Consider the following 22,255-nt stretch of genomic DNA (forward strand, 5'->3'; position numbering starts at 1 on the left):
GGCTTTAAGAAGATACTTTTAAAGTATTCCTACACCCTTGGCACCACACTTAGGTTCACTTTTGTTATAGGATTGCTTCTTTTGTAAGATGATGTAACCAAAGGATATGCCAAGGATTGACATAGTCCTCGTGGTCAGAACTGCTGAAGGCTCCTCACTCATGGATGCCATAGATGTTTCTGATGATTTGATTTATACCCTTTCTGTGTGTCATACCATATGCACAGTGCGTTTCCTCTATCATCACCCTGCTTTTCCTCACCATGATTTACTTTGTTAATTCTCTATAGAGGAATCTAGGATAAAGCCAGTTTTTTAGACTTTCTCAGGTTTTAGTCCTTTCTTGATGTGTGTTGCAATAGCTTCAGATTCAATTATCTGTGAAATCCTTTGGTACTACTTATAGTGTGTGTCATTTTTCTTGAGATGTTTTTCTGCCTTTTTGCCTTTTCATGGTTCAGATGTGAGTTGAAAAAAATTTTTTGGCAGGGTTGGGGAGGGCTTTTCTAAGAACCATCTCTTAATTTATAAAAATTGAATATTTTATTTTTCCATCAATTACATGTAAAAATATATATTTTTTACTTTTTGTAAAAATATTTTTAACATTCATTTTAAAAAAATTCTCTCCCTCATTTCCCCCTCATTTTGAAGACATCCAATTTGGTATAGGTTATAAATGTGCAGTCATGCAAATATATTTCCATATTAGTCATGTTGTGAAAGAAAATACAGATTGTAAAAAGAAAACGAGAAAAATAAAGAAAGTAAAAAATGCTTCAATCTTCATTTAGACTTCATCAGTTCTTTCTCTAGAGATGGACAGCATTTTCATCATAAGTCCTTCAGAATTGTCTTGGGTCACTGTACTGGTGAAAAAGCGACATCATTCACAGTTGATCATCATACAATATTCTCTTAGTTCTGCTAATTTCATTTCTTATGTCATAATATTATTACATGACAATCATACAACCATTTATTTAGCCATTCCCAAATGGATAGACATTCCCTCAATTTCCAATCCTTTACCACCTCTAAAAGAGCTACTATAAATATTTTTGTTCAAATAGATCCTTTTCCTTTTTGGTTTTTATCTCTTTGGGATATAAACCTAGTAGTGGTATTGCTTGGTTGGAGGGTATACATGGTTTTATAGCCATTGGGGCATAGTTCCAAATTGCTCTACGGAGTGGTTGAATCAATATACAACTTCACGAACAGTGCATATATGTTTTAATTTTCCTGTATCCTCTGCAACATTTATCATTTTCCTTTTCTATTTTATTAGGCAATCTGATAGGTGTGGGGGTAGCTTGGAGTTGTTTTAATTTGCATTTCTCTACTCAATAGTGATTTAGATAATTTTTCATATCACAATAGATAGCTTTGATTACTTGTTGATATCCTTCGACCATTTGTTAATTAAGGAATGGCTCTTATTTCTATAAATTTCACTCAGATCTCTATATATTTGAGAAATGAGATCCTTATTGGAAAATTTGCTATAAATTTTTTTCTCTTATGATTATGATATATTTCTCTCCATCCTATGTTTCTCCTACTTAACTCTCTCTTTTTACCCTGTCCATTCTCAAAAGTGTTTTGCTTCTGACTTATATCTCCCCCAATCTGCTCTTCCTTTTATCTGCCCCATCCCAACCCCCTATCTGCTACCCCTCCTACTTTCCTGTATGGCAAGATAGATTTGTCTATGCAGCTTAGTGAGTATGATATTCCTTCTTTGAGCCAATTTTGATGAGAATAAGGCTCATGCACTCCACTTGTCCCATACCTTCACCATCTCCACCTCCACTGTAAATGCTCTTTTGTGCCTCTTTTATGTGAGATGATTTACCCCATTTTACCCTTTTCCCCTCCTCCCAGTGCATTTCTGTTTCTCATCCCTTAATTTTATTTTTTTATATATCACCCCATAATATTCAACTCACACTTGTGCCTTCTGTTTACATATACTCTTCTATAACTGCTCCAATAATGAGAAATTTTTAGGAGTTACAAGTATCATTTTCACATGTTGGAATATAAACCATTTGACTTTCTTGAATGCCTTATGATTTCTCTTAACTGTTTACATTTCTATGCTTCTCTTGAAATTTGTATTTGAATATCAAGTTTTCTATTCAGCTCTGGGATTTGTATGAGGAATGATTAAAAGTCCTCTATTTCACTGAATGTTCATTTATTCCCCTGAAGGATTATGCTCAATTTTGTTGGGTATGTGATTCTTCATTGTAATTCTAGCTCCTTTGCCCTCTGGAATATCATATTCCAAGCTCTCTGATCCTGTAACATAGAAACAGCTAAATCTTGTGTTATCCTGACTGTGGTTCCATATTTCAATTATTTCTTTCTCGCTGCTTGCAACATTTTCTCCTTGACCTGGGAGCTCTGGAATTTGGCTATAATATTTCTGGGAGTTTTCATTTTGGGATCTTTTTCAGGAGGTTAACAATGGATTCTTTCAATTTCTATTTTACCTCTGGTTTTAGGATATCAGGACAGTTTTCCTTGATAATTTCTTGAAAGATGATGTCTAGGCTCTTTTTTAGATCATGGCTTTCAAGTAGTCTAATAATTCTTCAATGATCTGTCCTTGATTTATTTTCCATGTCAGTTGTTTTTCTAATGAGACATTTCACATTTTCTGCTATTTCTTCATTCTTTTGATTAGTTTGTTTTTTGAGGTTACATGGAAACATTAACTTCCACTTGCCTCATTATAATTTTTAAGGGATTATTTTCTTCTGTGAGCTTTTTTACCTCCTTTTCCATTTGTACAATTCTAATTTTTAGGGACTTCTTTTCTTCAGGGAATTGTTGTTCCTCTTTTTTCCATTCGGACAACTCTGCTTAAAGAGTTCTATTCTTCAATGAATTTTTGTAAATCTTTTTTTGTTTGGCCAATTCTGCTTTTCAGGGCATTCTTCTCCATTGGATTTTTGTACTTCTTTTACTATTTGGGCTCTTCCATTTTTTAAAGTGTCATTTTCTTCAGTATTTTTTGCATCTCCTTTACCAAGCTATTGACTCTTTTTTCTCATGATTTCCTTGAATCACTCTCATTTCTCTTCCCAATTTTTCCTTTGCCTCTTTTACCTGATTTTAAAAATCCTTTTAAAGCTCTTCCGTGGCCTGAAGCCAATTTGTACTTTTCTTGGAGGCTTTGGATATAGGAGTTTTGACTTTGTTGTCTTCATTTGAGTTTGTGTTTTGATCTTCCCTGTTTTCATAGTAACTTTCTATACACAGGATCTTTTTCTGCTCTATGCTCATTTCCCCAGCCTATTATTTGACTTTTAATTCTATGTTAAACTGGAATTCTGCTTCTAGAGTGGAGGGGGCATTGTCCCAAACTTCAGGGTTTTTGTGCAGCTTTTTTCAGAGATAATTCTGAGGACCTGTAAGCTTTTGGTTCTTCCAAAGAGATATGATCTAGGGTGGGGTATATTTACTACTCTCCTGGCCTGTACTCTAGTCTCTGAGTGACCGCAATCACTCTTTTTCTGCCTGGAATTGTGAACAGGGTCCCAGCTCTCCTGTGGACACAAACTCTGGTTTTTAATGCTCCTCGTCACCCAGGGACTGAGATGCAGGACTGCAACCCAGATTTAAGTATGGAGAATACAACAGAGTCCTGCCCCCGGTACAAGCACAAGGGACCCCTGTAATCTCCTTCTGAACAGTTGTCTGACTCCCTCACCATCTGTGTGGACTGAGAGGTCCAGCAACTATCACTGCTGCCACTGATTCAGTCCCCACTAAGGCTTACTGCTGGTTTGCTGTTGCATGGCCTATGCTGGACTGTGCTCTACTCTCCCCCTGGCATGACAGACTATTCCTACAGACCTTTTAAGTTGTCTTGGGCTGAAAAAGTGTTTCATCCCATTCTTTTGTGTGTTCTGTCACTCCAGAATTTGTTTTGAGGCATTATTTAAAATTTTTTGGAGAAGTTTTTGGGAGAGCTCAGGGGAGTCTCTGCTTTTTCTCCACCATCTTGGCTCCCAGTGCTATCTCTTAATTGCTTTTTCTCTTCTTAAAGAATACCTTTTCATCTTTTATTTTCTCAAGCAGAGTTTTTACTTCTATTCTCAAATTGTCTTTCTTTACATAAAAAGCAATTTAGTGAAATAGTCTAAGTTGAGAGACTTTTCAGTTATGAAATCTTTCAGATAAAGCAAAAGCAGAAAAATTAAAGACATTTGATAGACTGAGTTGAGATCTTTGGGTAGAGTGGGATGGAACAAATCACTAGAAACTAACCATCTAGTATTTTTAAAAAAGGATATCAACCGTAAATTCTTTGTTTTTCAATAAAAGTTGTGCTACTCTTAAGCTCACTGTTGTTCGTTATTTCTTACCAGCATTTTCTACCTGGAGGGAAGATATGGGAGGAGTGTCTTTACATCAAATAACTTTGTATAATCAGATTCCCAAGTTCCAGTCCTGGCCTGTGCACCACCTCTAAATGTAATATCAAAGTTGTTTTTCTTTTAATTTTTGAGTATGTGTCCCCAGTGCCTAACACAATAATTTTTAGAGCAGTTTCCCTACTTATTTTCATGAATTTGGGTGATGCGTAGGGAGTTTTCTTTTAACATCATTTGGTTTCCAGGATAACTTCCTGGAACTTGCTTGAAATGCTAAACTGTTTGCTCTCATCTTCTAAAAGACAGTCAGTAGTGGTGTGGTCCCAAGCTTTTCTAAACAGGAGTGTCTTATTTGAACTGTTCTTCTGTGACTTAATGCACCAGTTAGTTTCCATGAGAATATGAATCATTAGTGGAAGTTGAATGGAGTCTTTAATTTTTTTCTTTAAAAGGCACAGTGGAGCAGCAAGAGCTGGTGTTGAAAATATGAGCAAAACTTTGGTAATGGAATGGGCCTGCCATGGAGTAAGAATCAATTGTATCAGTCCTATAGGTAACCAGTTATGTGTATACAATGTGTATAGTTTTTGTTACATTTTCCTTGTTAGTCATAGGTACATTCTATGTTAATATTAACTACAAAATAGGACATCGGGCAATAGACTAGAGGGGAGATTCTGCATGTTGTCAAAGTATTCTTTGATGTATAACAAATTTCATAAAGAATTTTTCTAGTTCATTCATGTGTTTTGTTTGTTTGACTTTAACACCTTGAGAGAGTGGAGGTAATGGACTTCAAGTTGAAGTGGTAAGGAGGGAGGAAGAGTAATAAGTCTACAAAACACGGAGACAGCAAGGTGGTGCAGTGAGTAGAGCACCGGCCCTGGAGTCAGGAGAACCTGTGTTCAAATCTGGCCTCAGACACTTGACACTTACTAGCTGTGTGACTTTGGGCAAATCACTTAACCCCAATTGCCCTGCCAAAAAAAAATAAGTCGACAAAACATGTAAACTAGCAGGAAAATATTCAGTGTATATTACAAGACCCAGATATAAATCTCTTTCAAAGGTGAAGGGTTTCTGGACATTGGATCTTTTTGTTAAATTTAGGATACACATTCTAAAAGGTACTGAGAAATAAAGTCTTTCCTTTTTTGCCCTTAATATTGGCTGACTGGGCAACTAGGTTGGAGACCCTGATTCGTATGTATTTCTATGTTGGTATGTATTTCTATGTTAGTAGGTAATACACTTGGGGAGGATAAATTTTACATGATATTGTTCAGAAGCATGAATAGTACCTCTGGGGACCTCTAATCTAATCTAATCTCTTCTGCTGTTTACATCTCTTTGCTGATAGTCCTGGCTGAAAATTAACTCTTTTTTGGCTTAATTAATTTTTAAAATTTTTCCTTTGTCCCTCAACCTAGGGAACAATTTATTCTGCAATGGCCTTCAGCAACTATGAAGACTTTGTAAAGGGCAAAATTAAAGAATGCTTTCAACATTGTGCCACAAAGAGATTTGGTGTTCCTGATGAGGTCACCTCTCTTTCACTGTCTCTCTGTGTCTATATGTCTCTCTTCCCTCTCTTCTTGTTCTTATTCTTCTCCTTCTCTTACCTATGTCTATCTCTCATTCTCTTCCCTCCCTTTCTCTCATACTTCTTCCCTCTCTCTATACCAATTTTTTTTCATATAGCCATAGAATGTTACAGCTTCAAAGAACATTAGGGGAGGGAGGAAGGACAGGGTGAATATTTGAGGGCACATCATCCCATTCGATTTTTAAAAGAACTTTAAATAGTTAATGGATCCACGAATGTTTTAGGTTGATAAGCTCTTCTGTGATACAAAGTGCTCAATTAATAGTAATCAGTTGCTGGAAGATCTTCACACCAGGCTGTGGGAATAGACAGAAAAGAGGCACTTGGTCTTCAGTGCCTTCAGATGCAGTTAGGGAAAATCTATCAGAACCATATGCATTTCATAACTCAATTATTTTGAGAGAAATTGCTATTTCTCAATTAATGTAGTCTTTCAGATTAGTGAGCTCTAAGTCAGAGTCCAAGTCATTTAATTATGAATACCAACTAGCATCCAGTTTCCTTAAGTTAATTATCTTGAGATAATAGATTTGGCAATTTGGAGCATGTGTGTTTAAATGAATAGATGGAAGACTTTTCATATGTGCTGGGAGAGATAGTACCTAAATTGAATTTTAAAACAGCAAAATTTTTATCGTAACACATGAACAAAACAATGCCAGCTTTACATTGAGAAAATATGAGCCATACACACACACACACACACACACACACACACACACACACACACACATATCTGATAGTGAGGGAATGTAATAATGTAGATATTGTTTATTAATCATATATGTGATACATGAAAATTCATTTTATTGATTCTATTTTGTGTATTGAATGTATAAACATATATGATTTTATTCAGGCAGTCCTCACACTATACTACCATTAATTCATTTCATACAGACTAAAAAAAAGAATTGGCCTTTACCTTTTTCTACTTTTACTCTTTGTTCAGTAATTTCTACAATTATTCAGACAAAAGCAATAAAGCAATGCATAGTTATGATACATAAAGCATATATATAGTCAGAATTTTGCTTTAATAAAGATATGGAATCCAGGAGTATCTAAAGTAGGAACATATGTACGTATAGGGCCATGGGCCTAGAATCTACATCATATCTATTTTCAACGGAAGAAAACATTTCCCAGGAATGAAGGCTAGCTAAAAATAAAATGACATTTAGAAAACTATTGGTTAAACTAGAGTTCAGGTTACCACTTGACTATGGAAGTTATATAAAGGCTTTAGTTTTAGGTAGGTGACACTAAATGATATCTAAGAATCAGTCTATAATTATGACTCTATGAGATATCTACATATATATATATATATGTACATGTATATACATATACATTTAGTTAGAAATGTATATGTGTGTATATAGGGATCTATATTCATGTTGCACACATGAATATAAAATAGTTACCTTTTATTTCTTAGATCTCTTCCATCATGTGTTTCTTGTTATCCTCTGCTGCCTCGTATATTACAGAACAAACAGTGAATGTTGATGGTGGTAATACTTTATACTCCCAAGGTTGGGACATACCAAGTGAGTCATAAAGCAAAATTAGTGATCAGCAACTTTGTACCTTGCTGGTTATGCTTTTAGATTTTGTTAAATAACTCCTTGAATGTTAAAATCTCTCTCTCTCTCTCTCTCTCTCTCTCTCTCTCTCTGATTGTGTGTGTCTGTCTGTCTGTCTCTGTGTCTCTGTCTCTGTCTCTCCTCTCTCTCTCTCTCTCTCTGATTGTGCGTGTGTGTGTGTCTGTCTGTCTCTGTGTCTGTCTGTCTGTCTCTCTCTCCTTCTCTCTCTCTCTCTCTCAAAGGGCATTGAAGGAAGGAGAGAACTATTAAATTTATGCTAAATAATTCAAAAAGGAAATTTTCTCTCTTCATAGAATTTAGTGATATAGAAAGTCAGTTTCCTCTCTCTTTTTAGTTTGGGTCAATCAGTCAATATGTATTAACTGTGTGTTGACTGTCTTGGTCGACTGGGTGGGTAGAAAATAGAACCCCCAAAATAACTGTGTGCATTGAAATGTTTGACTAGTTAGAACAAAGCTTAAAAACAATACTAAGTAAAAGTGATTAAGAATGAGAAGAATTCTGCCTGCAATGATAACACCATCGTGACTTATTAAAACAAGCTGTTGACGCTGATAATTGGCATAGGTGTAAAGAAAAAGACATTACTATTGATCATCACTATTGCATAAACAAGTTTAGCCAAGATAAAATAGAAATCACAGTAGGAAAGTAAAAATAACTCAAAAACCTCTTTAACAACATTTGAGATGTTTGCCAAACAGAGATATCCAGTGTCCAAAGATAATACAATTTTAGAATAAGCTCATTTGCAGAATGTTACAGAGGACGGAGTGGACGGGAAAAATCCTGAAAAAAACCCTTTATTTGAGTTCTAAGTCAGATTATCTCAAGAGAATTTAGAAATGAAACCAGGAAAGCAACAAAAATGGAACAGCTATGGCAGTATTTCCGTAACAGATTATGTGTATCATGAGTTTCCTCTTCTGTTTTTGCTACTTAGTCAACTCCAGTGTGTACCCTATTGCTTCTAGAATAAAATACAAAACTCGTTTTTATCTTTTAAGCCCCTTCACAAAGTGGCACCAACCTATCTTTTTAACTTCATTGGACATTATTCCCTTCCCACACTCTAATCCAGTCAAACTGGCCTTCTCTGTGTTCCTCACACATAACATTCCACCCTCCTTTTGCCATGCCATGGCATTAGCCAATGTGGAGTGCCCTCCCCTCCTACTTCCACCACATAGAGTCCCTCTCTTCCTTGAAGACTCTGTTCAGCCATCGTCTTCTGCAGGAAGCTTTTCCTGATCTGTCTCAACTGCTAGTGCCCTCCCCTCCCAGATTCCCTCATATTCAAATACTTTGCACATATTTGTACTTATTAACTTTATATTTGTTGTATTTATGTATATACTTGCCTCTGGTTTTTAAATAACTATTTTGGAAAGTCTTTACTAAGCATTTATGTGTAAATCAGAGTGATGAGCATAGGAGATACGAATCAAAACCAGATGCTGTCCAATGGAATGTGCATTCCCTGTGAGTAGGGATTCTTTCATTTTTTTTTGTCCCCAGCATCTGAGATCTTGGTTCAATACACCACACGTAGTAGGCTCTTGATAAATACTTTTTGATTGATTAAACGATCATGTTTGGATCTTTCACAACCCCATCTCCAATGTCACATATTAAGAAGTGGAAATGGTACACAGTAGATAAAGATACAAAGAACTGCTGAATCATAGCAACTACTTATGGAGGAAATGTGTAGTGAGGGTGGTACAATTTTAAAAGCATTGGGGGACTGATATGATATTATGAAAAAGGAGAAAAACAACTGGAAAAAATTAAAGTCATTATCATCACCAACAAAAAGACTATCCAGAAAATATTCATAACTACAGGCCCATTTGTTTTCTTTCTCATCTCTGTCAAATCTTTAAGAAATGGATCTATACTTTTATTAGTTCAACTCAGCAGATATATTAAGCACAAACAAGGCCAAGGTAAGGTAGTTAGTAATGCAAGAGAGTGCGGGAGAAATTTGGGCTGGATACAGAAATGATTTGGGTTCAAACCCAAAGAAATATACAGATTTGGAATGTTTCTGCATAGAGGTGAAAACTGAACCCAGGGAAGCTGAAAAGCTCCTCAAGGGAATAAGTGGTTAAAACTAGGTTGAGGACAGGCCCTTGTGGGACACTCAACTTAGTGGTTAAGATAAGATGAATAGGATCAAAAGATTAAGAGATCTAGAAATGAGAGATACCTCGAAGGCCAGCCTGAGAGGTGGCTGGAGCTGTCCAAGGTCACACTTGTCTTCTACTTAAAAGCCTTGGCTCTGCCTGTCAAATAAAGCAAAATCTCCTTATCTTGCCAATCAGAGGTTTCCACAGTCTGGCTCCTACCTTCATGTTCAACTTTATCTCATAGTAGTTGCCTTCAGGTAGTCTGCCTTCTGGCCAAATTGTTCGACTCTCCATTTCTCAAGTGAATCTCCTCTCCCCTTTCCATACTTTTGCTCACTCTGTTTCTCATGACTGGAATGGATTCCTTTCCTCTGTGCCATTTCCATGTTTTAAAGTTCTTCCCTTCCTTAAATGCCCAACTCAGGTGCAACACTCTCCAGAAAGCCTTCCCTGCTGTCTCTTCTCTCCCACCCCTCCACCTCTCCATGAAAGTGATAGTCTGCTCCCATGACTTTCCATAGCAATGTTCAACACCTCATAATTAAGGATATCTTTGATGAAAAGAGAAAGAGGAAAAGTTTCCTTGTATGTGGAGAAAAAGGAGATTGGAATAGATGGCCTCTAGGGTTATTTCTGCCTCTAAAGGTATGATGCTATTATCAAAAGGCTTCCTCACAACAACCCTGGAAGATAGGTACTCTTATCCCCATTTTACAGATGAGGAAATTGAGGCAAACTGACTTGCCTAGGAACACATAGCTAGTAAGTGTCTGAGGCCATATTTGAACTCATCTTCCTTATACCAAGCTCAGCACTCTATGCACCATATCATCTAGCTGGGAAGCAGTACCAACATCCTCAAGATACTGGATCTCTCGAAGCACTAAAGTATATTGTTCTGAATATAGATCATGTTTGCATAAAGGCTGTTTCCCTAACATGAGACCCTTTTTACAATAAAAAAGATGCTGTCACAAACATAAAAACCAAACCCACCAATTACAGTCTATACTTTCCTTTTTATGTTAGTTTGCTTATGCAATATAACCTCTGTTCAAACCAATGTCATACAATGCCTTAATAGTATGAGTTAATTAAATTATGATTAGTGAATGTACTCAATGTTCTGATGATGGTGGGTTGCCCCCACTAGTTTTAGGGGATTTGTTGGAAATAGGCCTGGGATGGGATTAGAAATATGCTTATTTCCTAAAAGGAAAAAAATTCACACATTTGCCAATAGTAATTCAAGGGTTATTTCACTCATTTAATCTTAACAGACCATGACAAGTGGCCTGATGGACTATAGGACCCTTCTACAGTCAAAAGAATGAAAGCTTCCTTTAAGGAGAAATCCCAACCTTAAACAGAGGAAAGTAAGAAAGTGGAGTCTTTTCTACTTCCAGATGAAGAATGAATTTTAGTACTTTCTGAAAATTTGTCCTTTTTATGGAAAATTGTTCACTGCTTTTTAAAAATTATGAAGTATGTCTTGGCACAAAAAAATACATTGAAAGAATTTTAAGGCAGTTCTTTGACCTGCATGTTTTTAAAATGTTGGTGCAGATGATTAAGAAATTAGAAAAGTGTAAAACTCACATGGGCCTAGTAATGCATGAGGAAGATCTTCAAATTTACATTACCATTACAACATCTTACTTTTCTTCTAAAGTACAGTATTTAGTAAGTTTCAACCTTTAGCTTTCAAAGTTATCCTGATTGTTTGTCATTTTTCCTGGCTTTTGCTCTCAGAATTAAAAAAAACCCTCAATAATCTCCCCTCCTTCTTTCCCTCCTTTTTCTTCCTTCTTTCCTTATCTCCTTTCTTCCTTCCCTCATTCCTATTATACTCCATCCTTCCTTCTTTCCTTCTTTCCTTCCTTCCTTCCTTCCATCCATTCTTCCTTCCTTCTTTCCTTCCTTCCTTCCTTTTCTAATAACAATACTACTTGCCGCTACTGTGGCTGTGTAAGACCAACAACACCAGCGCACAGGAGGGCTGCTAGCACAGATTCTTTCCTCTGCTTTTCTAAGGAAAGCAACTTTAAGGGGTTAATGATCTCACTTTAATCAAACATATATATGTATGGGATAAAGACCACTACTCAAATTAATCGAGACAAAGACTGGGATACCTTGAAAGCAGAAAGGAATTTATTGCTTTCTCTCAAGAAAGGGTACAGCCCCTCTTCGCTCAGAGCAGCACCGGACAGGGAGTACAAGGTGGGAGGGGCCCCTTCAGCCTTTCATTCCTAACTTGAGCCCTTCCCCCCCCCACCCTAACCCCTTCCTCCTTCATCCCATTGGCTGGGCTTCAGGATGTACAATCTTTCTCACGAAAATCTACCCAGCAACAGAGGTTTTCACTATTTGTTTGCCGTATAAGGGAATAAGGTGCACAGGGTGGTACTAAGAAAAGTGCAGACAGGGGATGGGGAGTCTTTGATAATTTGTTTCTTTTCTGTGCTCAAAAACAGGGTCCAGGTGACTGGGAGAGGGTCAAGTACAATGCAGGGTATACTGAAAAACATGTTTTCACAAAGTTGGCTTGTTGCAAGTATTGTTTTGTATAAGAGGGGTACATTTTAATACAACAGGGGACATAAGAAATCATTAACCCTTTGAGGAGGCTTCACCTTCCGAGAGATCATCTCTCACACAGATAGCATTCACTTAGTTCACGGGGGAAAGCTAGCACCCTGAACTTCAGAGAAAATGCAAACAGAAATTACAAACAGAGGCAATATAAACAGAGCAAACACACAGAGTTATCAATGGACAGGCCTCTAGCTGTCTGACCAAAGAATTACATAGTTACCAGAGAGAGAGGCACCAACATCTGGGTTTTCAAAGCCAGGGGGCTCCAGTGGCTACCCAGAGTCTCACCTGGTAAAACCACATGACACTCTTCCAGTGAGTGTGCCCCAAACAAAATGCTAACCTCAGAGTATATAAATACTTCTTTAGGGTCGGAACGCTTCACACCTCTCCAGGGCTTCATACAACTCGAGGATTTCGCATCTCTTGAGGGTTTCATACCTCTCGTCACCTAATGCTATAGCAAAAGGGTGTGGGCCTTCCTACAAGCAAAGGCAAGACTCAATCAAAGGCACTTGATTGCCTTAGTGCTAAGAAGCATTCCAAAACAAAAGACAACAAAAAGTCCCATTTTGCTTGCCCTTACACCTTCCTTCCTTCTTTCTTTCCTTCCTTTGTTCCTTCCTTCTTTCCTTCCTTTCTCTACTTTCTCTCTCTCTCTTTCTCTTTCTTTCTTTCCCTTCTTTTCTTCCTTTTTTCCTTCTTCATCCCCCCTTGCCCTCCCTCCCATCCCCATCCTTACTGGAAGACAAGAATGCATAGTCAAGTATTTGGAGATCAAATTTTCCATTGAGTTCTGGCCTTTTCATCAGGAAGATCTGGAATTCCCTTATTTCATTGAATGTCCATTGCCTTGCCTGAAAAATTATGCTTAGTTTTGCTGGGTAGTTGATCCTTGGTTGTAGTCCCAGCTCCTTTGCCCTTCGGAATATCATATTCCAATTTCTCCTGTCTTTTAATGTGGAAGCTGAGAGATCCTGCATGATCCTGACTGTAGTTCCACGATATTGAATTGCTTCTTTTTGACTGCTTGCAGTATTTTCTCCTTGAGTTTATAGTTCTGAAATTTGGCTATAATATTTCTTGGTGTTTTCAGTTTGGGTCTCTTTCAGGGGGTGAATGGTGAATTCTTTCAATGACTATTTTGCCCTCTGGTTCTAGGACCTCTGGGCAGTTGTTTTTGATAATTTCTTCAAAGATACTGTCAAGGCTCCTTTTTTCATCGTGGATTTCTGGTAGACCAATAACTCTTAAATTGTCTCTCCTGGATCTATTTTCCAGGTCAGTTGTTTTGCCAAACAGATATTTCACATTATTTTCTATTTTTTCATTCTTTACATTTTGTTTTACTACTTCCTGGTGCCTCATAGATTCATTAGCTTCCACTTGCGCAACTCTAATTTTTAATGAGTTAGTGTTTTCATTTTGCTTTTGAGTCTCCTTTTCCATTTGGTTGATTTTACATCTCAGGGTGTCATTTTCTCTCTTTAGATTCTGTATCTCCGTAGCCATTTCACCAATCTTATTCTTTAGGGACTTGATTTCGTCTTCTTTTAGCTCCCTAATTTGGTTTTTAAAATCCTCCTTTAGCTCTTCCAGCCATGCTTTTTGGGCTGGAGACCAGTTCATATTACTTTTTGAGGTATCAGACACGTCTATAGTGTCATTGCCGACCTCTTCCATATTGATATTTTGATCCTGCCTGTCTCTATAAAAAGAATCTATTGTCCTCGGTTTTTTTGTATTCTTCTTCATGTTTGTTGTTTTGCCTTTTCCTGGCATTACAACGAATTTCTACCTTTGGGCCTCAGGGCTTTCTGTCTCAGCTTTCTTATTCTGGGGGCTGTGAGTCTAGAATTATAACCTTCAGTTTCCTGAGGTGTGGGGAGGAGTCTGGTTCCCTGGCGTCTCATTCCCTATGGGTGCTCTCCAGCACTTGCTTTTCAGCAATGGTCTCAGCTGTTTGTTGTTTGAGCTGATGACTGGCACTTCCCCTGGGGGAGCAAGATTACGTCTGGGCTCCCAGTGTTGACCCCTGCCGACTCTGCCCCTCTGGGGCTAATGAGCTTCTACTATATGTCCTGTGAGGCCCCACTACTTTCTCCTCTGTTTCAGTTCTCTTTTTTTTCCCGAGGAATTCTCTGGGTGAGGGGGGGAGGGATTAGAGCCGTTTACCTGGCCATTGAGACTTTCGGAAGTTCAAGAAGCCGAGTTCCTGGGCTGGAAGCGTCAGGAGTTGGTGTTTTACTGGCTGGTGGCGTTGATCTGCCTCTCCTCACTCCCACAGATTGCCGTCCTGTGTTGGGAGTCCTGGGGATCTCCGCTGGTTTCGGGCGCCCAGCTTTCTCCCAGCCTGTCTCCCACGTGGATTTCCCGGCCGGCCGCTTCCACCTTGGTCTGGAGCAGCTCCGCAGCCGAGCACTCTCCGAGCCTACAGGATCGTGTCTTCAGCCTTTCAGACTCTCCCAGCTCGGAAATTGGCCCCATACAGACTGCTCGCGGTTTCTGACTCTCTCAAATCTGTTCAAATTCACTTTTTTATGGGAATCTGACAGACCTTGTGAGAGAGCTCCGGTAAGACGCTGCCTTCATGAGGCCATCTTGGCTCCATGCATAGTCAAGTAGAACAAATTTTCTGAAAGTATATGTCACCTCACCTCCTATTAAAAGGTCAGTGGCAATATTTCATTGGATAACAGTCAGGGAACAAGCATTTATTTATTAAGTGCTTATAGGCACTGTGCTAAGTGCTGAGGATACAAATATAGGCAAAAAGAAAGTTCCTGCTCTCAAAGAACTTATATTCTAGTGGGAGAAAACAACACATAGAAGGGAGCTGGAAAGCAGATTGAAGGGGACTGGAACTGTCCACACAATGGAGGCCCACAGAAGGAACTCACCAATGGCAAAAGGGGACTGACATAGAGAAAAGATTTTCCATGGTTTGAGTTCTAGGTGCTGAGAGAAGATCCCAGTTAAGAGGGCAACAAAGTCATGATGATAAAGTCCAGAGTCAAAGCAAACTAGGCGGGGAATCATCATAAGAACTAGCATCTATATCCCTTTGAGGTTTGCAAAGCACTTTACATGTGTTATCTCACAACCTTGTTTGGTAAGTGTTATATTCCCTTTTTACACCTTTTTACAGATGAGGAAACAGGCTGAGATGTTTAAATGAAATTGCCCAGATTCACACAGCTACTAAGTATCTGAGACAGCATTTAACTCAGGTCTTTCTGAAGGAAATGGAAGTGAAAAGGGAGTGCCTTCTAGCCATTGGGAAAGGCTTTGTGATGATGCAGAGGTAGGAGATGGAAAGGGATAATATGAAATGTCTGGAAAGTAGTTCATGTCAAATTATAGAAGACATTACATGCCAGGCTGAATAATTTGTATTTTATCCTAGGGGTAGTAGGAAGTGGATCAGAGAATCATAAGATCATAGATTTTGAGCTGGAAAAGACTAAACAGGTCACCTACTTCAACCTCTGATTTTACAAAGGATGAAACTGAGGCCCATGGAAGTTATGTGACTTGCCCAGCATCACACAGGGAGTAAGAGGCAGAAACTAGGTTTCAAATGAAAGTCTTCTGATGCCAGATTGTAACAACAATATTACTAGCAGCTGCTGTGGAGGTGAAAGACCAACAGCAAGACCAACTACCAGAGCACACAGGAGGACTGCTAGCACAGGTCCTTTGATCTGCTTTTCTAAGGAAAGCAACTTTAAGGGGTTAACAATCTTACTTTAATTAAACATACATACACCATTCACTTAGTTCAACGGGAAAAGCCAACACCCTGAACTTCAGAGCAAATACAAACAGAAATTACAAACAGATCAACAGACAGGCTTTTATCTGTCTGACTAAATCACAATACATACATAGTTACCAGAGAGAAGCACCAACATCTGGGCTTTCAAAGCAGGGGCAGGGGGAGGAGGCTGCTTCAATGGTTACCCAGAGTCTTGTCACCAACACTCTTTCAATGAGTGTGCCCCCAAAACAAAACGCCAACCTCAGACCTCATATACCCCTCTCAGGGCCCTGGGACACTTGATTACCTCAGTGCTGAGAAGCACTCAAAAAAAACCTAGCAAAAGTCCCATTTTGCTTGCCATTACATTTGAAAGGCAAGACTCATCAAAGGTACTTGATTACCTCGGTGCTGAGAAGCACCACAAAACAAAAGACAAAACGAACCCACTTTACCTGCCCCATTCAAACAAAGGCATGTGATAGCCTTAGCATTCCAAAAGAGAACAGCAAAAAAAGTCCCACCATAATTACCATAACACAGATCCCTTACTTTCTTCACTGAGTCTCTCTACCTTTCACTGAAGCTTTTCGAGCAGAAGTGACATGGTGAGTCCTGTACTTTAGAAATATCAGTTGGATGGTTACATGAAGAATGTATTGGAAAGGAGAGACTGGTTGAAAGGAGACCAATTCAATCCAATGAGCCTTTATTAAGTGCCTATGTCATATGAAGAACTGTGATGGTTTGACTGTCTCTGCTTATTCCTTCAATTTCTTTTTCCTTTCTTACTACTATAGCTAACATTTCTAATACTATGTAAAATAATGGACTTCTTGCTTCACCCCCGATTTTATTGAAAAGACCTCTAGTTTGTCTCACTTAAATGTAATGCTGGTTCTTTTTAGATAGACACTGTTTGCCATGTTAAAGAAAGGTCAATTTATTCCTATGCTTTTTAGTATTTTTATCAGAAATTGATATTATATTTTATATAAAAATGTTTTCTGCATCTATTGATATAGTCAAATTTTTGTTGTTCTTGTTATCAATATGATTATGTTTGTAGTTTGCCTGATATTGAATCAGTCTTCCAATCCTGGCATGAATCCAACCTGGTCATACCATTTAACCTTTTTGTTAACCTGTTGTAGTCTCTATCCTAACATTTTAATTATTTTTGTATTGATATTCATGAGGTATATTTGTCTGTATCTTATTTTGTTTCATCTCTTTACCTGATTTAGGTATGAAGATCATATTTATGTCATGGACATTGTTGTATAGATTCTCTTTTCTCATTTTTACAAAGAGTTTATACAGTACTGCAGTGAACTATTCATAGAATGTTTGATAGAATTCAGTTTTTCTGAATCAGTCTGGTTACTTGACAGGCCACCTTTAAATGCAATTCTCCTTTTCTGTCTTTTGCATATTGAAATATTCATTGATGATTATCAAGTTCTTAATAAAGATACTTATTGAAATTTTCTGAAAAATGAAACAAAGGTTTAAATGTGATCATTTGCCAGCAATGTTGTAAGGAGATTTTGGGTCAGTTACCAGTTGGGGAAGATTGCCTTTGAGGTGTCTTCCAACTCTCAGGTTCTATGATACCTGCAGAGAGTTATTGTGAGGAAAGTGCTTTGTAAACTTTAAAGCTCTAGGCCCCCATGCCCAAGAGAGGGAAACAACTGAAGTTCCGGGCCCACGACGCCTGCTCCGGCCGAGTGACTGTGGCAGATTATGCCAACTCGGATCCAGCGGTCGTTAAGTCTGGATGAGTCAAAAAAGCTGTTGCCAATGCTATCCAGCAGGAAGTGAAATCTTTGTGTGGCTTGGAAGCCTCCCAGATCCCCACAGAGGAAGTTTCCTTTGGGGCTGGGGAGCCCTGTGACAACAGTGATGAGATGAATGCCCAAGAGGAGAGCATCCATGAGCAGACTGTCTCCAGAAAAAAGAAAAGCAAAAGGCACAAAGAAGACCCTGAGGGGGCTGTTGGAGAAGAGTATCCTGTGGATATTTGGCTTTTATTGGCCTCCTACATTCATCCTGAGGACATGGTGAAATTTTCCCTGATTTGTAAGGACGCCTGCACCGTCACTTGCACTGCCACCTTTTGGACCAGATTGTATCCAAGGCACCACATGCTGGACACCTACCTGCCCCTCTGCCTGCGGCCAGAGTCTGTGGAGAAGCTGTGCTGACTCTGGGTATGTGTGATCCAGTCTCTGTACCACATGTGTGAGCTGTTTGCTGCTCGAATCTCCAAGAATCCAGCCATTCCGGAGACCACTCCCAGCACTTTAAAGAATTCCAAATGTCTGCTTTTCTGGTACAGAAAGATTGTTGGGAACAGACAAGAACCAATGTGGGAATTTAACTTCAAGTTCAAAAAACAGTCCCCTAGGTTAAAGAGTAAGTGTGTGGGAGGACTACAACCTCCTGTTCAGTATGAAGATGTTCACACCAACCCAGACCAGGACTGCTGCCTCCTACAAGTCACCACTCTCAATTTCATCTTTATCCCCATTGTCATGGGCATAATTTTTACCCTGTTTACCATCAATGTGAGTACTGACATGAGGCACCATCAGGTGAGGCTGGTGTTCCAGGACACTTCTGTCCAGAATGGTCAGAAACTACACAGTGAACAGGGTGTACAAGTCATTTTGGACCCCGTGCACAGTGTTCGTCTCTTTGACTGGTGGCATCCTCAGTATTCCTCTTCCTTGAGAGCTTAGTCACTGCCTTCTGTGTTTGGGGGCAGCCCTGAGCCAGTTGGATAATCTGTTAGTCATCAGAATACAACTAGGAAGGGGGCAGCTGGATTGCCTTTCCTGTTAGTAACTCAGATGCTACTCAATTTCTAGGGGCTCTCACATGGGGCTACAGAAGAATCAAGGGGGTGGGGAACAATGATTTGTAAACCTATTTTGATGTAAATTCTGCATCTGGAAGGAGAAACTTGGCCCCGTTCCTTTCTTTAAAAGCCCTTTTTGGTGCTAAAAAAAATTTAAAGCTCTAAATAAATATGAACTAGGTACTGTCTTCCTTACAAAACTTAAGCCTATAGGTGAATAAAGTCTTCATAAAATATGCTATGTATATTATATGCACTTGATAAATGCTTGAATCAATTTTTCAAGGATAAAGATGATGTTAACAGGTGAGGCTCCTTTGACTATGCAAAAGCACCCTTGGAACATCAATAGGAAAGAGAAGCCAATTGGAGTCCCCAAACTTCTAGGAAAATTTGGACTCAGTGAAAAAAGAAGTGTCATTTCAGCAGCACTGAATTTCTCTGAAGCCCATTATCACTCTTTTATTTTTCCCAGTTACAGGTAAAAACAACTTTTAATATGAAAGAAAAAAATTTTTGACTTCCAATTCTCAACCTCCTGATCCCAGGATTAGTGTTTTATCCGCTGCGCCACCTAGTGGCCCCTGTTGAAGCATATTCCTAGAGAGTGTTTCCAACTATCCTTTTTTAATCCTATAGGAAGAAGCTCTCCTCATCACCCTTAAGAATAGAAAGCCTCAGCTATGTGAAGCTGCCATACTGCTACAGACACCATTGAAGAAGCTATCATACTGATGAGCTTGAGAGTTGTTAGAGCTGGTTCAGGGGTGAAAGAATTCACCTAGACGATTTTCTTCTAACCAAGGGGAGCTTTACTGATGCAAAAGTACTGGCCTAGGCCTGGAAGAAGGACTAGCAATTTACAGAGGGACAGGGGTTTGTTTTGACAGGATAAGGGAGACTGGGGAAAATTTATGACCCAGGATGAGGGAGACAAAGAATTTTGTGGTCCAGGAGAAGGGAAGAGACTTTAGGATGCCCTCAGGCTAAGGAGGGGCTTCAAAGGTATTGAAAAAGCAATGTTTAGGGCACTATTGTATCCATATAAATACCACTACAGGCAGCCATTGAGGAAGCTACTGTGCTTCTACAGGTGGCCACTGGGGAAGCTGCCCTAACACAACTGGTGGAAAGCATTTCCCCCCAAAGCTCTCAATCTGAAATGCAGGAGTCTGTTATGAATGCCAATAACCCAACCTCTTGGAAAAATTTTTTTTCACTGGACAGGTCATGAAAAAGTAAATTGTAATAAGAAGAAGCAGGAAGGATTAGGTATTATAAAATAATTTTTAATTAAAGCACTGTACTATGTAAATGTGAATTTCAATGATTATAATTATTATGAAAAAAGAGATTATAGATATCTGGGGGAGAAACTCTTTTGTCCCTCTGAGGTAGAAGTTCTCAAACATTTTGGTCTCAAGACCCCTTTACACTCTTAAAAATTATAAAGGACCCCAAAGAGTTTTGTTTATGTGGGTGATGGCTGTATTTAATATATTAGAAATTAAGATTAGTAAAATTTTTAAAGTATTAATACATTTAAAAATTATATAATTATGCACAAATAATGTACTTTTGTAAAAAAAAAGAACTAATTTTATAGAACAAAAAAATTATTAAGCATAGGATTATTTTTAAAATTTGGCCAATTTCTTTAATGTCTGGCTTAATAGAAGGGACCTGGATTCTTATTACTCCTTCTTTATTCAAATTTTTGCAATATGTTGTTATGGCTGAAGTATATTAAGAAAACCCAGCCTCACATTTATGTATTAGAAAAGGGAGAAGTATTTTAATGGTCAAGTAACATCTTAGTATTATTATAAAACTAATTATTGCCACCTGGATCTCATAAGAGGTCTCAGAGACCTTCAGGATCTGAAGACCACATTTGAGAGCTACTGCTTTAAGGAATTATTTGATTGCCCCTTCAATGTTGAGACATAGAAGAAAAATTTTTTTCTTCTTGATTTGATTTTTTCCCCCTGCTTAGGTCTTTATTCATTTTTTCTAAAATTAATAGCAAAATTTTATTAGTAAAGCAAATCATACATACGAACTAACAAGTTAACTTTAGACTTGGAAAATAAGTTTTTAAGAAGATTATATTATAGGTATTATAAGTTTAAATTACTCATACCCAAGTGAAGCCTGATCACTTCCTTGGAACTGTAGTTACCAGAGCTGGCTGTGTTGTTTTAGGATTAGGCCCATTCTGGTAAAAGCACAACTAGGGGGGCAGCTAGGTTGTGCAGCGAGTAGAGCACTTGCCCTAGAGTTAGGAGGACCTGAGTTCAAATCCGGCCTCAGACACTTGACACACTTACTAGCTGTGTGACCTTGGGCAAGTCACTTAACCGCAATTGCCTTCCCTTCTCCCCTCAAGGGGAAAAAAAACACAAAAAAGCCATTTAAAAAGCACAACTAAGGTAAAGGGTGCTGTTAACACTTCAAACTCCCTGATAACTTTTGGGACACCTTTTATATTAGGATTTTTTAGTGGATATTTCCCAAGATAAATCCATACCTGCTTCTTCCACAACATGTTATTTTTCATGACTATCCATGAGAGCTAGAAGCCAGGGATCACTGCTTTATTTTCTAAGTGCTTACGAATCATCTGTCTGATAATCCTTTGTACAACTTTGGTGTTGAACAATGTGGAACTCATTGATCTGCTGTTCCCGGAATTCAATATTTTTTTCCTCTGAAAATGAAGAAACCATTTGTTGATCTCATAATGTTCACCTCCATTCTTCCTGATTTTTCTTTTCTTTTTTTAAAGAGAAAAGACTAAATGTTTTATAAGTGTTTTTTTTTAAAATACGTCCTTATTACTCCCCCAAGACTCCTCCTACCCCTTGCCTTGTACTGTCCTTTAAAATAAATTTCAGTTGAGCAGGCAAACCAGTATTTTTGCATATCTGATAGAATGTCACATTTTGTAGCTGTCATATGCCACCTCTCTGCCAAGATGTCAAAAGTATCCTTCCTCGTCAGACTGCTGAATTCACAGAATCATAGAAGCATAGAAATTGAGATTTGAAAGGGACCTCAGAGACCATATGGTGAGAGGATCTGCCATAACATACTTGACAAGGGCAATTATACTTACCTGACAAAGTACACGAAGAGATCCAAGGAAGGGGAGCCCACTATCTCTTGAGGCAAGCCTCCCATCACCTCTCCATGACTGGCAGCTGTCTCTTCTGACTCAGACCAAGATTTCCATAGCTTCTTTGACTTCCACATTCCACTGCTGACTTCTGTGGAGCTTGAAGTCCACTAAACC

At 38.5% G+C, this 22,255-nt stretch overlaps 1 protein-coding gene and 1 pseudogene across 1 annotated transcript in view; both read left to right on the top strand.

The window, feature by feature from the left end:
• LOC118848431 (peroxisomal trans-2-enoyl-CoA reductase-like) overlaps positions 1 to 11,048 on the top strand; it is a 21,489-nt gene extending 10,441 nt beyond the window's left edge. Inside the window, exons 5-8 of the mRNA XM_036757307.1 lie at positions 4,844 to 4,958; positions 5,822 to 5,932; positions 7,439 to 7,550; positions 11,020 to 11,048. Of these exons, the coding sequence (XP_036613202.1) occupies positions 4,844 to 4,958; positions 5,822 to 5,932; positions 7,439 to 7,550; positions 11,020 to 11,048 (367 nt within the window). The remainder of the gene's footprint in view (positions 1 to 4,843; positions 4,959 to 5,821; positions 5,933 to 7,438; positions 7,551 to 11,019) is intronic.
• A 6,722-nt stretch (positions 11,049 to 17,770) lies between these two features.
• LOC118848760 lies at positions 17,771 to 18,841 on the top strand (annotated as a pseudogene).
• Positions 18,842 to 22,255: the final 3,414 nt, after the last annotated feature.

This window comes from Trichosurus vulpecula, chromosome 4 (genome assembly GCF_011100635.1).
Source record: "Trichosurus vulpecula isolate mTriVul1 chromosome 4, mTriVul1.pri, whole genome shotgun sequence".
Lineage (NCBI taxonomy): Eukaryota > Metazoa > Chordata > Mammalia > Diprotodontia > Phalangeridae > Trichosurus > Trichosurus vulpecula.